This window comes from Lemur catta, chromosome 14, assembly GCF_020740605.2.
Source record: "Lemur catta isolate mLemCat1 chromosome 14, mLemCat1.pri, whole genome shotgun sequence".
NCBI lineage: Eukaryota > Metazoa > Chordata > Mammalia > Primates > Lemuridae > Lemur > Lemur catta.
The window spans coordinates 11,866,411-11,885,330 of record NC_059141.1 but is presented as its reverse complement, the minus strand read 5'-3'; the positions used below and the strand labels follow the sequence as shown (position 1 = coordinate 11,885,330).

General features: G+C 37.3%; 1 protein-coding gene across 1 annotated transcript; it reads left to right on the top strand.

Annotated features, from left to right (window-relative positions):
• Positions 1-214: 214 nt before the first annotated feature.
• PNLIPRP3 (pancreatic lipase related protein 3) lies at positions 215-17,673 on the top strand. Its single transcript, XM_045567899.1, is given in 9 exon segments — positions 215-230; positions 2,482-2,636; positions 3,607-3,738; positions 7,511-7,619; positions 9,622-9,744; positions 12,718-12,846; positions 14,889-14,991; positions 17,161-17,346; positions 17,610-17,673. Coding segments are annotated over 9 exon segments (1,017 nt in total).
• The last annotated feature ends 1,247 nt before the right edge of the window (positions 17,674-18,920 follow it).

Here is an 18,920-nt window from a genome sequence, read left to right as displayed (position 1 = left end):
TAATTTTAAAATTATATCCTTTATTATTGGCCACTTAGGTTATTGGCCCCATTTTAATTTTATAGCAAATGTTATTTTTAGAGAACTATTAATCTTTTAATTTTCTCTTAAGTAGCTTTAATGCCTTATGATGTTGCTCATTCTGCTTTATCATGTCTAGTTCCCTCAAACTTTATGCTCTTTCTGTGAGTATTTTCTTATTGAAAAGAGCACAATGGCAAATACCCCTGGTAAATTATAAGCATAGAAAACAGGGAATAGTTATAAAAATACTCATTTCAAAATCAAAACTCTCTTCCATAGACTGAATAATATAGTTGATAGCCTGGAGGGGAAAAAAAGCCACAGAATGGAAAAAATAAAGGTACCTGGATGTTCTAGGAAAAACAGAAGGTTGTATTAGGAAGCTATGATACAAATAAGAAATCATTGGTTCAAATCAGAACAGGATCAGAATGGATTCCAGGCAGGAGCAATGTTAAGAAGCTGCAATATACTAGGGATATATTGAAAAAGGCACATGTTTATCCTTTCAACAATAGAAAAAAAAATGCAACTAGAGAATCCAGGAAAATACAGCACACAAAAGACATGATCCAAATATGAAGTAAACTCAAATGACACTGATCTTGAGTAATTCAAGTATTAGAAGAGAGAATTCATTTGAATAGTCTCCTTTGAAGGGAAGGGGGTGTCTGAACAATGGAGTTGCAGAGAAGGAAATATTTAATATAATTACAGCATGCTAGTTGGCTGAAGGCAAAAATATTTATCTAGTCATAATAATATAAGTTCTATTTATTGATTTTCAACTTTTTAGAGCCAGCCTACAGACAAAGCATAGAAGGCTTAATTATGATTATAGAACAAAGTCTGAATATTATCCATCTTGACAGCATGAAAGTGAAAGTGCAGGAAAATGGAAAGTAGGAAGAGAAGGAGAGGTGGGTTCACTAAAAAATTCCTCTTGCAAAGGTGGGGAGTCAAGTTATAAGGAATATAAGGTATGGATCAAAAATAAAAGATTATTTAAATTTACAATTGAAGGCAATAAATGAGCTAAAAACAGAGTCATTGACTATATTGGAGGAAAAGATGAGACAAAGTGGACAGTGGGCCATGCTGGGTTATAGAGCTGTTGTCTCTCAGCTTCAAGCCGACCTTCTGGCTGGGTTCTGCTGGGGCTGGGATACAGCCAATGCCATCCTAACAATTGTGGGGTTTTTGGTTTCTTTTTTCTTTTTCTTATACTGTTCCAAGATTCAGGAAACTCACTGTGGTTTTGATTTGCATTTCCATGATGATTAGTGATGTTGAGCACATTTTCATATACCTGTTGGCCTGAAAAACATCTAATTCAGGTTCTTTGCCTGTTTTGTAATTTTTTTATTTGCTTTTTTGCTATTAAGTTGTATGAGTTTCTTATGTACTTTTTTCATAGATATAGAAAAAAACAATCCTAAAATTCATATGGAATCACAAAAGACCCCAAATAACCAACAAAGCAATCTTGAGAAAGAAGAACAAAGCTGGAGGCTGCATACGTCCTGACTTAAGACTATATAACAGCCGGGCGCGGTGGCTCACGCCTGTAATCTTAGCACTCTGAGAGGGCAAGGCTGGCGGATCATTTGAGCTCAGGAGTTCAAGACCAGCCTGAGCAAGAGCGAGACCTCATCTCTACTAAAAAATAGAAAGAAATTAGCTGGACAACTAAAAATATACAGAAAAAATTAGCCAGGCATGGTGGTGCATGCCTGTAGTCCCAGATACTTGGGAGGCTGAGGTAGAAGGATTACTTGAGCCCAAGAGTTTGAGGTTGCTGTGAGCTAGGCTAATGCCACAGCACTCTAGCCAGGGTGACAGAGCAGGACTCTGCCTCAAAAAAAAAAAAAAAATTATATTACAGAGCATGGTAATAAAGATTGTATAGTACTGGTATAAAAACAGACACATAAACCAGAACAAGATAGAGAGCCCAGAAACACACTCATGCATATATGGTCAACTCATCTTTGACAAGGATGCCAAGAATATACAATGGGGAAAGGATAGTCTCTTCAATAAATGGTGTTAGGAAAACTAAATATCCACATGCAAAAGAATGGAATTGGACCCTTATGTTATACACAAAAATTAACTTGAAATGAATTAAAGACTTAAATGTAAGACCTAAAGCCATAAAAATCCTAGAAAATGACAGAGGCAAAAAGCTCCTTGACACAGGTCTTAGCAACAATTTTTTGGATATGACACCAAAAGTACAGGCAACAAAGGACTACATTAAACTAAAAAGCTTTCACAGCAAGGAAAATAATCAACAAAATGAAAAGGCAAACGACAGAATAGGAGAAAATATCTGCAAGCTGTGTATCTTATTAATGTCCAAAATTAAAGATTACTTTAACTCTCATAGTGGAAAACACAGCCTCTCCCTGGGGCTGCTTCCTGTGTTACTGACACTCCATCTTTTTGCTGCAGAAAAAGAAGTTTGCTATGAAAGGGTAAGGTGTTTTAAGGATGATTTACCATGGACCAGGATTTTGTCAACAAAGTTGGGAGATTTACCCTGGTCTCCAGAGAAGATAAACACTTGCTTTCTGCTCTACAGTATATATAATCCCAAAACCTATCAGGTAAGCAAACTTGCTGCCTTCACACATATATTACTCTATCACACGAGATGTAGCTATAGATACAGAAAACAGATACAGTAACCTATTCTGGCATAAACTATTGATTTAAAGGCAAATAATTCTTTTTATCATTGTAATCCAGAATTTTTCCCATGTTATTTATCTTAGTATTTAAATGTGAAGATTGCTTTGACTATGTTACTTCATATGAGATGAATTTGATATTACATTCACTTAATGTACTGATTGAAATTTCCATAGGTAAGATTGTAAATAAGCAACAGCGCCTATTATATATTGAATTGAATAAACAAGACAATGTCTTAAATTTATTATGTTAGGGGAATGGGGTATGTAAACAAATACCTTTATTGCAACACAAATTATGATCTGTAGTATAAGATGCAAATAAAAGACTTTGGGAACAAAGTGAAGAAGAACTTGACTTCACTTTGGGGCTGGTGTTGGGGCCAGGCTTTGAGGAGGACACATATTTGAGGTGTATCCTGAAGGATGGGCAGGATTCTCACAAGCAGATACAAGCAGGGACATGGCAAAGGAAATGGCATGAACACAAAGGTGAGGAACTGCTGGGCTGACGAATGTCTGTGTGATGAATGACAACAGTCTGGGTTAGGTGGGGACAGAGAGGAAGGCCTTAAAAGTAAAGTTAGAGAAGTAGATTATGGATAAATTGTACAATTCCTTCCTGCCGATTTTGTATTTCATCCTGTGAATTAATATCATAAGCAATTAATTATTTATAAGACCATATGGTAAAAATAACCTATCTATCTCATTAAGGATTAAATAAATTAATATATAGAAGAGTTAGGACACAGCCTAACATATAGTAGATCCTCAATTAATACCTACTAATATTATTTCTTATTATAGAATCAAGTCTTGAGACACTTTGGTTTTCTTTAACACTTACTTCTTTAGTATTCATAATAAATCTTTGTACCAGGCACTGCTACAAGTGAAAGACATAAACTGCATTAATTTAGACTGGATTAATGGTTCACTGGAATAAATCCATGCTATAAACAATCTACGCGTTGTTGATGCTGAGGTGGCTTATTTTACTGATGTTCTCGTGGTATGAAGAGTTGATTTTTTTAATTTTATTTAATTGGTTTTGGATCGTAACACCCAGAATTCCAGACAATTTTGTGTCCTTTTTATTCGCTTAAGCAAGTACGGAACATGTGAAATAATAAGCATTTGTGCACAGTAGCCAGAAAAGGAGAATTTCTTCTTAGGAAAGAAGAGCCTGTGGTTATATGAAGCAGCACTTGGTGGCAATGTGTCTACACAGGCTCATCACCAAAAAGTCCCCTCAAGGTCACTGCCTTGGTCAGCGTGTTGGACTATGTTGGTTAGTTTTCATCACATTGTAAATCTATCCTTAATGATTATAAACTGTGTCCATCTTATGAATGCTATTTGTTTAGATCATAAATGCATTTTTCCACAAAAAGAGGGTTCTATGGCAATGAATTAGTTAGATCTATAAGCCAGTCCAGATACAACTATTTAACATACATATTTTCTAAAAGAATAAAACAGACCTTGATATTTATGAGGGCTATACTCTGAGACATTTATGAATCTCCAAATGCTTTGCCATTGTAGAAAGTAATTTCCCACCCTAAAATGCAGTGAAATAAAATCTAAAGATGTATGACCCTTTTGGATTTTTAAGGAGAGTTCATTCAAGTATAGAATAAAATATTTGTTGAAAAATATTTTATTCTACACTTGCTGTGGAATTGACACTATTCTAGCCATTGAAGGTATGACTTGTGAGCAAGACAGTGTTTCTTCTCTGACTCTAGTAGATAATGGAAGCAAGCAATAAATAAATGAACAAGAAAATGTCAGCTAGGACCAAGTGCAATGAAGAAAATGCAACAGGATGGAGAGTGGCAGGAGTAGAAGCAAAGTGGGTGATCAGCCAGTGGAGCTGATATTTGAACCTTGACCACAGTTAGTAAATAGCCTGAAGAAGGAATCAGGGAGTCAAATATTCACTTGTGCCCCTGTACTTCTCTATCTTCTCTTCTCACTGCGTCAGGAAGACTAGGGTGCAAGAAGGTCCTTAGAGTACAAGGAGGTTTTTTGCATACAAAGGATGAAATCAGATTCATTTCCTCTTTGGAGAAAAACCAACTGTAAGCTTTTGGGAATTTCTTCATTGATCCTAGGGCCTGAGCTGTGGGCTTTTATAAGTCCAGTAAATAAACAGTAGTGGCTTATAGGAAGCTGGCAGATGTGTGCAGAAATGAAGGGCAGTATTTGCTGAATTAAATATTCACTGAATTGAACAGCCCACCTTGGAGTCTCAAAGTGAAGAAGGGGAGAGGGTTTAGGGTGAAGAAAGTCTGGAATCCCCTGAGAATAATTCAGGAGCCAGGCTTAAAGAAGGAGCAGGTAAAGAAACAGATGAATCTCTTCTCTACCTCTCTGTCATCTCATCAGAGGTAACCAGGCCACCACATTTCCCCACCTGCACTTGTTCTGGGCCAAGCAGGTGCTTGGGAATAGGATATTAATTAGGTTGATGGGGAAGAAGGAGAAGAATGAAGGGGAGGAGGGCTGAGAGCTGATCTCAGACACCAGCCTGTATAGGGAGACAGGAAAGAAAACAGATATAAAATAGTGGGAGCAGTGATGGAAGTGATGCCTTAATGACCATGTGCCACTCACTGGCACCCATTCACATATGTAAATGACAGAGAAAATACTCTTTGTAAAGGGACATATATATTATATATGGTAGAAAACATAACTGGTGGAAAAATAGATCATTTGATCAAATGACAAATGTTTGCAAGTGCAATCAATTGCTTGATTTTCACCATAATCATGAGAACCTGAAACTTAGATGAAACTATTAATAAAAATGCTTGCTCAGGAGTGATGTCATCAAGATAGCAGAATTAGAAAGCCCTGGGCCCTTTCTTTGCCCACAAACAACAATATACAGATAAATTCTTTTTGTGAGAAGTCCCAAAACTAGTTGAGAGGTTCCTACACCCTGGGTAAATATAAAAGCAGCTTCAATGAAGCCAGTAGGAAAATTTGAGACACCTTTTTGTCATTACTTCTGCTCCCGGCACAGAGTCATATGATCTGAAGGAAACTCCTAGCTTCCAGCTTCACTTTGGAGATGGAAAAAGCTGAACTGAATGTTCAATATTCCAACTTTTCTGAGGGCTGCTTGAGGAATTCACTTCAATCTTGCATGTCTCGGATCACTGATGAGACCCAGCATACTTATGAAATCTAAGGGCCAGTGAGAACAAAAATGGCAGTTTGAACTAGCATGCAAGCAATTGCCATAGTCCCTTCCCCTGAAGTGCAGAGTGAGTGGGCAGAAAACCCTAGATTCCAGGTTCTTCTTGGAAGGGAAAGAGTTTGACTGCAAATCAAAATTTCCAACTTTTCCATGGGCTGCTAGATTCTGTCTCATCTATCTTCAACCACTTGTATCACCCAACTTACTCTAGATGCCTGGGAGCTACTAAGAACAAAGACAGTGATTCACACTAGCACAAAGGTTCGAGAGGTCTCCTGCCCCCTAGTATCTCTGACTGGGCTGATTGGTGAGAGTATTCTCATATATAGGTCAACCCATGAACACTGGGAGGGATGGTGTTTTTTCTAATGTGCAGATGTTAACATCAAGAGTCAGGGAAAATGAAGAAACAGGATATGTATCTCAAATAAGGGTACAGGTTCATTTTCAGAAACTGACCCTAATGAAACAGAGATATATAATTTGTCTGGTAGATAATTCAAAATAACCATGATAAAGATGTTTAATGAGATCAGGAGAATATTGCATGAAGAAAGTGAGAATTTCAACAAAGAGATAGAAAATAGTATAGATTCTACAGGAGCATACCACCACACCCAGATAAATTTTTTTTTAGAGACTGGGTCTTGTTGTGTTGCCCAGGCCGGTCTTGAAATCCTGGCCTCCAGCAATCCTCCCACCTCAGCCTTCCAAAGTGCTGGGATTACAGGCATGAGCCACTGTGCCCAGCTATTTTTAATTTTTTGAGGAATATCTCCATACTGTCCTTCATAATGGCTGTACTAATTTACATTCCTTCCAACAGTATACAACAGTTCCCTTTCTTCCACATCCTTGCCAACATACATCATCTTTTTTTCTTTTGATGATATATTCTGATATATGTATACATTATGAAATGATTATATCAAGCTAACTAACATAACAGGTAGAAGGCGATATTTCATTGTGTTTTAATTTGCATTTCCCTGACAATTAGTGATAGTCATCGTTTTTTCATAGACCTGTTGATAAGCTGTATGTCTTCTTTTGAGAAATATCTGTTCAAGTCCTTTGCTCATTCTTTAATGATGTTATTTGTTTTCTTGCTATTGCGTTGTTTGAGTTTGTGAATATTCTTAAAAGCTCCTCCTAGTGTTGCCTTAGCCTGGAGGAGACAGACACAAGCAAGGTGGATAACAGTGTAGGCATGAGCTAGCTGCCTTTGACTCATGTTAGTGGTGTGCTGAAAGGGTTTGGCCTCACAAGGGATAAGCATGGATCTGGAAGCCAAAAATGCAGCTGCTGGGGCTGTTCTCTTATTCCCAAAGACCAGGAGGCCAGCTCCTTAGCACAAGAAGAGCTCCAATAGAGGGCATTCTTCCAGGCCTGTCTGATTCTCTCCTTTGATCAGATAAAGATGTAAGTGCACAGAGGTGTCACTTTGTCAGTTTACCAGTCTGCATCTTACATGCAAGAGAGAGAACCAAGTTGTTTCTGGCTTTTTGTTTTCTAAAGCATATTTAAGCCAACCTACCTGTTCCGTTTTCCTTTAAAACAATCCTTTCAGAAAACATGCAAATATTCCCCTTCTAAAGTGCACTTGATTAGCACCAGCTTGGGAGCACATCTGGCTGGGGAAGCTGGGTCCAGGATACCAGGCTTTGGAAGAATGACCAGTAAGCATACCCTGGAGTTGGGCTTTATGTTTGTTTACATACAATATCAAGTATCTGAATACCAAATAAAGTAGCAGAAGCAAATGTAAGATACTACTAAATGTGACTCATCTAAAATAAAACGTGAACTGTTTTCAAAGCCTGAGTGTGTAAACACACATTCAAGGGTGTCACTGCAGCATTGTTTGTGGTGGCAAAGTAATAGAAACTATGTAATCTCCCACTTGTAGAGGAATGGTTAAAAAAATGCAACTGGTGAATCTACAGGTACTCAAATAAGAATTAAAATCAATTTCACCTAGTAGAGATAAGCTAAATTCATACAAAAAAGGCCTATTATAAAACTTATTTCTCTCATTATTTTTCACATTGTGGCCTTAAATCCTTTCAATGAGGATAAAATATAGATCAAAAGACTTCTCAAAAGACTTCTTTATATAACTATATTAAGTGTTATACACAGATCATATGAAATTCTGTAAAGGATTAATGCAAGTAAAACATACATTTATCATAAGCTATCATTTTGAAACATTATAAGATTTCCTACAACTTTATTAGATTAAAAGTACATTTATCATTCACATTAAGTCTTCAGATGAGTTTTAAGACTTTAAGATATCCTATTTTACATTATATTTATTACTAAGGAACCATTACTTTTAAAATTAATAGTTCGCTATATTCTAACGAACTGTCTTGTCTAAATCACAATTAATTGTGAATATAAATAGGTACATTTACAGAAACCTAATGTAAGAGAAGTCCTTGTTTAAAAAAAAAGGATACCAATTATTGATCTCTGCTGACTGTATTACATTTCTGAAATTATGCTGTCTCAGTTATCTATTGCATCACAAACCATAGTTTCTTACAAGAGCAATTATTTTTTTGCCCAGGGTTCAGAGGGGTCAGGATTCAGAGTTCTGGTAAGACTCTGCTTTGTGTAGCATCAGCTGGGTAATTCAGGGGGCTATATCCAGCTAGGGGCTGGGCTGAGCTAAGTTGGGTGGGAAAGTCCAAGATGACCTTCCATGTCTGGGTCCTTGGGACTGGTTTTCCTCTGTTAAGTGGTCTATTATCTTCCAGGGCTTCTCTCCCCAGCCAGTGAGCCTGGATTTCTTAAAATGGCGGCTGGGTTCCAAGAGAGCAAGAATGGGTACTGGAAGGCCTCTTAACACTAAGGCCCTAGAACTTGCACAATGTCAGTTCTTCCACATTCTATTAGTCAAAGCAAATTACAAGATCAGCCCATAATCCAGGGGAGTGAAAAAATAGGCTCCATTTCTTGGGAGGAGGAATGATAATGTGTTATTGCAAAGGGTTGAGGACCTAGGAAGGAGTGATTTATTTTAGGCCATTGTTATAGAATAATGATCTGCTGCATATACTAAAACCAAAATCTAGTTTCTCAAAGATCAACTAAGCTGGGTAGGTAGTTAGAAGAATATAGTCCATGCCATTCAGTAAAAATGTCATTATGTAAGATAAAGAAAGCATAAATGACTAGAATGCTATGAAAACTTCAGACTGTGCAGATGTATTTAGATTTATTATTGCAATGATCCTAACTATTGAGGGCAGTAATATCATGCTTGACAATGAAAAAACTAATTTGTCTTTAACATTTTGTATAATACCCTCCACCTACCTGTCACCCTTCTAAGTCAGTTCTGTTTAACATTGCTCACCGTTTTGTGGTTAAATGGAAGGAAGTTCAGTCCCTCCTGCAGAAAGAAAGAAACAGAGACTTGGTCTAAGGCAGAGATGCTGTGTGCACAGGGATACTATGTCAGAGATCCCAGGAAGTGTTTGGGGATATTGGTGTCAAAGGTTATCTACATTTACTTTTGTTTATTTACCCTACTGGAATGTCCCTTTTGAGTCAGACAAAAAGAATCCAAAGAAAATGAAAAAAATTGTCATTTAAAGTTACTCTTTCTAAGAAATGCTACCAGTTATCAATTAAGTGCTATCAGTTAATTGGCAATTGTTTTCACAGAAGTGGCTTTCTTCTATGAATGTAGCCATGCCCGAAGTCATTGCTTTTATGCCAAAAGCATTCTCAATCCTGATACATTCATCGCTTAGCCTTGTAGATCCTACAAATCTTTTAAAGCAATAAGTAAGCATTTTACTTAGAATTTAATTAGAAAGTAATTTTTTGAAACATGATTAACTAGCTAAACATTAGGGCTTTGAATACATAGCAAAAAATGCATCTGCCATTTTGGGAAATAATGGCTTGTTTCTCTGTTGAGTACTGCACAATAGCTAGGATTGCTGGAGGGTTGAAGTAACAAAACCAACAATTTGTATTCTGGTTGTTTCAGGTCTTTTGAAGATTATAACCAATTTTGTTTCTTTGGCCATTTGTTATGTGGTAATTAGATGCTACTGTGTAACAGGCATAAGTCCAGGGCAACAATTTTTGTGTGTATACATATTTAAATGTCATCTTCAAAGATGCCCTGAGAAGGCTGAACCAATCAATAGCTACAAGCAAACATATTACTATTTACTAGGAACATGGAAATTATTTTATTAAAATTTAATTATTTATACAGAGTAGAACTAAAGCATAGCCAGCACACAGGAGTTCCACACAGATCAATACGTGACAAAATATCAAATCTGATTTTGCTCACGTCATAAAGCATGCTGTGCCAGATCTGAGCTAAACGTATTTTTCATTTGGTTATCACTATGAAAAGGACAAAGAAAATCTATTTTGTAGTGGGAAGTAGAAAAGATTTTTATTCTTGTGCTTTAGAGATCTAATCCCCTGTTTTATCAGCTGGGCTTTCCAGTTTGAAGTATACTATACGTAATAGCACTTTGGGAATATGTGTGGCATTGGGACTGGAATAAGCATTTCCCTCCTGCTACAGAGCGTGTGGGTGCGCTCAGGCTATACTCTGGGTTTCATACTGTTCTCAGAAAGCTTGACAGCCAGACACTGGAGTTTCCCATATAACCTCCTTCTTCTCCACCTCTCCCTTCTTCCTGCCACGGATGCTGCTCTGAGTCGCTAAGGGATCCTGGCATTTACTTTTAGGGGAGCAGGCCCTCGGAGTCATTGTATATTCAGAAATAAGGGTGTTGATCTGCAGGACTAGAGAGCCTTTAGGAGCTGGCTCATGCCACTTGGATGCTAATTTTGGTTACAGACTAGAAAATGAGTCAATTTCCTTGACATGTTTTATTGTATTTTATCCAGTCATACAATTAAATTAAATTAAATTAGAATTGGGCACAGTGGTGTGTGCCTATAGTCTCAGCTACTCAGGAGGCTGAGACAGGTAGATCCCTTGAGCCCAGGAGTTCAAGGCTGTAGCCTGCAGTGATCATGCCTGTGAACAGCCACCACACTCCAGCCAGGACAACATAATGAGACCTTGTCTCTTAAAAAAAAAAAATTAAATTAAATTAGGAGGGGTTCTAGTGCCAAGCCACTCATGTTCACATTCTTGCTGCATCACTTACTAGATGAGCAACATTGGACAAATTGACTTCTGTGTGCTGTAGTTCCCTCGTCTGTAAGACAGGGAGAATAAAGGCATAATGAGGGAGTTTGTGAGTACTAAGTTAAATGCACATGAAATACTTAGAACAGTGCCTGGTACATAGTAAGCACTCAATAAATATCAGCTCTTACGATTTTTTCAGAATTTCCCTTCATTAAAAATGGAATTTTAAATGAGGTATGTTAGATAGTCTGAGCCTAAATGTCCATGGTTTATTAAATTAAAAATTCAAAGCCTAAAATAGCAAATACTCAAGCATTGCTACACAAATTTTTAAAAAGTTAACATTTTGTTAGTTTTGCTTTAGATTTTAAAACATATAAATAAAATTAAATAATTGAAGTGCCTTATTTAAAATACATTTGATGTATATCAAATAAGTGGAGTTACATTGTAAGTGTCTTTCTGGATTTGCTCTCTTCATTAAATATTAAAATTTGAGATCTACATTGATGTATATAGACCTAGTGTATTTATTTTGTAGGAATCAGCCACAATTTATTCATTCCCCTACTAATGTGCATTTTGGTTGGTTCCAGTTTCTGTTATTAAATACAATTGTGCCACATACATCTCTTTGCATGTCTTCTTATGTACTTGAATGGAAGTTTCTTTATGACAGATAACAGAAATAAAATTATCAAAGCTATGTGCATTTCCATCTTTATTACACACTGCCAAATTGCTGTCTAAAGGATCAATTGTTAAAGAGAAATAAAAAAGGAAAGCCACAGTTTAGACAGAACCCAAGCCACACTACCCATAACCACATAGCCGAAAACTTAAGTCATCCTGATTTCTCTGAAACACTAGCTCTACTCATAAGCGAAACACAGAAACAAGTTTTACTTCCTTGCCAGCAGGATTCAGTGAAATTAAACTAATCAGTTATAGACAAATCATCCAGAACAGCTCTACTTGCCCTAAAAAAGAATGTTACTGCGTAATAGCCAATCACAAAAATGGTCAAAGCACTTCCTCCTTTACGGTTTATAAACTGTGCTGTAACTGCTGCAAAGGGGGCTTCTTAACTACTTTCAGTTCAAGGTCTCCTGGTTCAAGAACTGCTCGTTTGTATGCACAATAAACTTTTCTAAAATTCAAAAATTTGATCCAATCAATTTATTTTTGACAGAATTTATATTTCCTTCAGAAACGAATGTGAATTCCCCCAGCTCCATGTACTTAGTATTGCCAATTGTTTTAATTTTTGCAAATCTGCTGAATATGAAATCATATCTTGTTTTAATTGGCATATCTCTGACAACTAGTAAGACTGAGCATCTTCTTAGAAAGTTATCAACTATTTGAGTTTCCTCTTCTGCAGATTGTCTATTCATATTGTCTACCATTTTTCTAATAGGAAGTTTTTCTTTTTCCCTCAGTTGCTTTTGTTTCATTTTTGAAAACAGGCATGGTGGCCTTATTAGTCAATTTAGTAATTTTTTAGTGCATATACTTTATTTAGATTCCAAAGATTTATTATCATTTAATTATATAGCATGAGTTTATTGAAGGGCAACATTTCTAACTGCATAAGTAACTACCTCTTATTTTCTGTCACCAGGGAGATTGCTTCCATTGTCCTAAAGAAGGATGTCCAACAATGGGTCATTTCACTGATAGATTTCACCTCAAAAATACAAAGACTAATAGATCATATTATTTTTTAAACACCGGGTCTCTTTCCCCATTTGTCTGTAAGTATTATAGCTAAGTTTTAGTGTAATGCTTTAAGGTACTTATCTTTAAAAATTCAACAGTTGTTATTGTGTCTACTAAACAACTGGGCACTGGGCCAGACTGGGGATGCAGTGAAGAACAATGCAGTGAGGTCCTTCATTGCGTTGGGGCTAGTGGGAAAGACGGCACATAAAATCTGTTTCAATCCCGAGTAATAAGCTATCTGTCAGGAAACATTCAAGGTGCGTGCAGAGCAGAAAAGTCAGGGGAGGCTTTTGAGGGAAAGTGATTTCTAGGCTGAGTCCTGAAGAATGAGTGAGGGAGAGCAGGAAATGGGAGTGTTCTAGGCAGGAGGAACCGCATCTCTAAATGCCTGGAAGGAAGACAGAGCAGAAACTGAAAGAGGAGGCCCCCTGCCAGGATTGTAGAGACCAGGAGGATAGAAATAGGAGATAAGGTAAGAGAGACAAATTGGGTCAGAAAATGAAGGGAGAGCCTTGTGTTTCATGTGAAGAGTTTCGGCTTTATCTTTGGGTGAGTGGAGAGCCATTGAAGGGTATCAAAGATTACTAATTGTTTTTTTAAGAAAACTCACTGTAGTCTCTGCATGGATTAGAGGGAGCAAGATGGAGGCCAGGTGCCTGGTAGACAGCTGTTGTAACAATTCAGGCAGAAAAGTAAGGAGAAATGGAGTGATTGCCGAGGTGGTTAGAAGGTAGAAGCAAAATGGAACTGGATTTGAAGGATGCAGAAAAACTGAGGGTCAAGGACAATTCTGGCTATGGATCATGCACCATTTGCTAAGGTTGGTCACAGAAAGAGGCTAGTTTGGAATAAGATGATGGACTCAGTTTCTAACGTGTTGGGTTTGAGGTGCCTTTAGGGTGTAGGAGTGTGTTTGCCACACTAGGCAGCTGGAGATATGGGACTGAGTCTCTGGAGATGGATGTGGTCTACAGATAGAGATTAGGAGTCACTCCAACTGTAATCAGAGCTGTGAAAGCAGATGATGGGATTGCCCAAAAAGAGCCCCTGTGCCAGATGAGAAGGAAAGAGAGCCAAGAAAGTGGCCCCTGCAAAGGGTTTGAGGAATGGGCAGAGAGAGAGAAGGAAGATCGGTGTCAGGTTGTGGTTAAAAGAGGAGGAGGAAAGGAGGAGGCATTCACTGCACCAGAAACACTAAGAAGTCAAATGAGACAGGGGCCAAAGAGGCCCATGAGATGGAGAAACAGCTCAACCACTGGTACAGGTCGTGCAGGTGGTTTCAGTGGAGAGGTGACAGTGGGAGCCACATTCCAGTGAACTGGGCTGTGGAGGGAAAGAGAACTCTTTGGCAATGATTAACTTGTGAATTCAAAATACTCTCTGGTAGGTTTTTTCCCCCTTTCAAATTCTTTTCAAATAATTTTATGAAGAATTGCATTTTTCAATTTATTATTAAGTATATAATAATTTTGGAATTCAGGATAAAAGATCTGTTTAGTTTCTGATTTTTTAAAAGTTATAGTTGATCATATACAAGGGAATTATCCCATTGTCAGATATCATATCGGCCTATATCTAAACGGACTGGACATTCTTAGCACATATCCCTGTAGGAGAGGAAGGATGATTTACTTTGCCTCTAAGTGATTATAAAAGCACACACCTTCTTGCCCAATAAGTCTTCTATATTTTTTTCTGAACTAGTTGTCAAACTATGGCAAATAAAAATTTGGCTGTAGAAAGTATACATGCAAAGGAAATAGACAAGAGAAGACATACAACTTCCATTTTTAAAAGTCATAAAAAATGCCTGGACAATTAAAGAATTTTCTTTTTAAAATATCATTAAACTATTTGACTCTGAAAATTAAAACTTGAAACTTAATATGTATTTTAAATGCAGTTTTCTACCAAATTCACAGAAACTAGAGTTGTATTTTTTCATGAATATGTGCAGCACTGTCCAAATACAACCCTGAAAGTTGTATTTACACCAAAGGGCCCAGGGTGTCATGCTTCTTGTGTATTTTTAACCCTTTCTCTTCCTCTCTTTTTCTGTTTCCTTCATTTCCAGGTTGGAGACACAAATTGTCTGTAAAACTCAGTGGAAGTGAAATCACTCAAGGGACCATATTTCTCCATGTAGGCAGGACAATTGGAAAATAATTTCTATCTAAGTAATATCCGCAGATACAGGACATGTGTTAGAATAGTCAAAGGTCAGAATAACTAGTACAGATGTTCACTGTATATCTTTTGCTAGAGTCTCCTTTTATCTTGAGTTTTCCTTAATCTTATATTTGATCAGCGTTACTATTTCTGTATGACATATTTCACTTCCATTGTTTAATTCTGTAATTTATTTCAGAATTAACATTATACATACTAATTAGTTGCTACCTTTTTGCAAACAGATGAATGGATTAGGTGTTTTATCTCTATGATTTCCATTATCTTCAAATACTGGGCACAAGCACGAAAAGCAAAGATGTGTGGTTATTTTGTCAGTTAAGATGCATCAGTTGAATCACAGGCAGTTTCTGCATATCGTCTTGCCTGAGTGCAGCTGCCTGTGATCGTCTGGATCCTGGGGTGCCCAGGCGCCCACCCACCTTTCTAGCCATGTCTCCCACTACTTGGCTTTGTTCACCTCCAGTTCAACAAGGTTACACTGTTCACACTCCCCAACATTCAACAGATCCCACCCTATCCTCTTTTCCAGACTTCCCTGAGGCTGTTCCTTTGTTCCAAACACTTTTCCCTGTCTTAGCATATTTCATTTCTACCTGTTCTTCATGGCTCAGTTAAGCATCCATCTGAGAACAGTTCAATACAACAGTGTCCCTGTGGCTCTGAGGCTCACAGGACACTGAGGAAGGCTGTGTGGTTTGTGCCCTGCACAAAGGCACCTGGCCTGGGCAGGTGGTGATGAATATGCAGTTTGTGCCTCTTTTAAGATTTGTGGGAGTGTTTCCACATCTCTGTTCTTCTTTTGGTAACATCTAAAGAAGCCGTGTGTAATGTTGTCACATAGTTGCCCAATCCTCTTTTTAGGACAATTAAGCATTTAAGGTTCACAGCAAATTTCTCATCTTGAAATGAAGTCAACTAGATGAATTTGTATGTTAGTCTATTCCTATTTTTGTCCACCTTCACCATAGGTTATAGCTTAGTTAATTGGGTTTCTGAGGACACATTCAGGAAGGGCTGCATTGTATGGGTGATGAGTGAAGGCAGTTCATGGAATGACAGGAAGATTACCTTCAAGAACTTGGGAGAAAAGTTGCCCTCTGGTAATTAAGTGAATTAATTCTACTTGTAATAGAGTAAGACAGACCCTAGGAACAACAACATTCATTTATTCATTCAACAAACATGTAAGTGCCTATGCCATACCAAGAACTATTCTACTTGATGGGGATACAGATACAGGTCTTTCTCTCACAGACCTTATATTGCAGTTAGAAGAGACAAACAATTCACTAATAAAAGAATAGTAATAAGTTAGGAAAAAAATAAGGCAAGATGATACGGTAGGCAACAACAGTGGGACAATTTTAGATTGGACTATAGCTTAATCAGTTACTAACTATAGCTTAATTTATGTTACTGACACAACCAAAAAGGGACTGTATCATCAGAAGGTGAATGGGTATAAACAGACATGGAAAATGGGAGTCAGGTAACCCTTACGGGGGTAAGAGATGTTGGTTTGGGTGCCAGTAGCAATCTGGACCACAGAAAAGAGTTTTTGCATTGTGGGGAAGAAACGTTTTATAATGTTTCATTTTGGCTTGGATGGAATATGCCTTATGCCTCAATATAATCCCCCTATCTCTGTTCTGTCACCATGATCACCAAAACATCTTTCGATCACTAGTTTGGTTACCCAATTCCTTTTATATAGATAAAGAAGGGACCAGGGAAAGGGTAGGGGAGCATTCTGGTTAACAAAAAGGAAGCATTTCCCCACTGTGAATTGATAAACAGGATTCTGGCTTATAGATCAGTCTTGTGTAAATTTAGTCCTAAATTGACAGTTTCTTGATTTTCCAGTGTCAGTATAGTAATCTTGTTTCTGAAACTACAAAGATCTTTCACTAGGGAGAACTCATCATGGTAATGCCTCTCTAAGCATCCCCTAAAAATCAGCTAGCCACGCTTTCCATTTACCTCACCCTTCTTTCAAACTTCAGAACCATGCTCTTCTGGGATAATGATCAATGTGAATGGAAAGAATAAATCTACAAGCAAATGCCAGCAAATACAAGTTTCTCTTCCACAGTACTCACACAGGTGTGCTTTCTTTCATTCAGCATTGTGCATACCCTGTGCAACCTTATTAGTCTTATTTTTGTTTACAGTGGAAAACTTGAACCAGGCATGACTTACACAAAATTAATTGATACAGACATTAACATTAGAAACATTACAAGTATTGAATTCATTTGGAAAAAATATTTGTTTGGACATTCTTAGAACAACTTGGGAGCAGAAATGGTGATAGATATATCTGGAAAATATGGGTATAAGTATTATTTTTTCCTTTTCATTTCCAAGTATAGTTTAAATTTTATAAAGGATGTTTAAATCCATAAATAATTTGAAATTTATGGCTAGTATAAAAATTTACACATCTTGAAATTTTGTAATTAAAGAAAATGAAATTATTTAAGAATCACTATTATATTTGCAAAAGCAATAACTACTAATTAAATTGGAAGATCTACCAAAGTCTTTTTCCTCCCTGGAATCACATTAAAATTCTTTTTTTTTTCCCCTTCAAAATTTTCAGATCTACCTTCTGTAGCCAGGACATTATAGGACCTAATATTGCCCAGATCCTGAAACCATGCTAATCCCAGACACAGTTCTGATGGGTTTATTTAGTGGGAGCAGTGAAGAATAGAGTTGCCTCCCACCCAGTATTCAGATAAAACTTGGCCCTTAAATGAGACAGAAAAGTACAGGTTTTGGGGAAGGTTTTTCTGTATAGGCTGTTCATCCCATTGATAAATGTGCATGTGTGCCCTAAAAATGGACTGAGCCCTGGGACTGAAAATAATACCATAATCTATAGAAATCTGGATATCAGTGACAAAATAGAGCTACACTGGAATTTCCTGAATAAGAGGAGGTGATGCAGAAGTATGGTGGTGCAAACTCACTAGGCAAAAGTGAGCCTCTGGCTGGCTGAGTTTTTGAAGTACATTTAGAGTATTTCTAGGTGGAATAATCATTGCTCTAAAATGATGTAAAGAAAATTTAGTATGTTGTTAAAATCTTGCTGAGATAAATTATGACTATAGTACATGATACATAGTAGATTATAACCTTTTGGTTTAATGTATCTTTCTATTAATAATGAAAACTAATGAGAGTACACTAGTATTAGTATTTCCAAGGTATTCTTTGGTCCTCAGGGGTGTGTGAGGTAAGAGCAATTTGGGAGCTTATCTACTTTGTGTACATCAGTTAGCAAAGGGCCCCCACGGTGTGGCCCTTCCTCTAAAAGTCCTGGCCACAGGGGAATTACTCCTCTTCCTGCGTCTTGAAGGCTCAACTGAGAATGTGTATTTAGCCTAAAGGCAGCATTTCATTTGCAAAACACTTGAATAACCCTTTTGTGTTTGCAATAACAATATTATATTATTTAAATGTGTCAATTGTATTTTTTCTTTCTTTTGCCTCATTTCTTCTAATTCAGTTGTCCTTGTCCATTGAAAGGGGAAGATTTATGTTTTTCTTTCCTCTGTTTTTTATCACTAGGCTCAGTGTTTAGCCTATAGTACCGTGTTATAAATATTGTTGAAAATAAATGATGACAAATACTCTGCAGAGGGTTTCTTGATTCTCTTTGGTGCCTCGCTGCCAACTGAACCTTCAGAAGAGATCCATGGATGTACATAAATAAACCTAAGTTGTGGCAGAAAGCAGAGAAGCAAGTGGGGAGACTCTCTCCCATTGTGCAAGTAGGGAATAGAAGATTGGAACACAAGGCAGAGTGGAGGAGAAAAGGGGATACGGGCACATTTGGCATGACTATGGCTGAGTATATTTAGACTTAGGACTAGGCCAGCCCAGAACGGGGTGGGCATGAACAGGC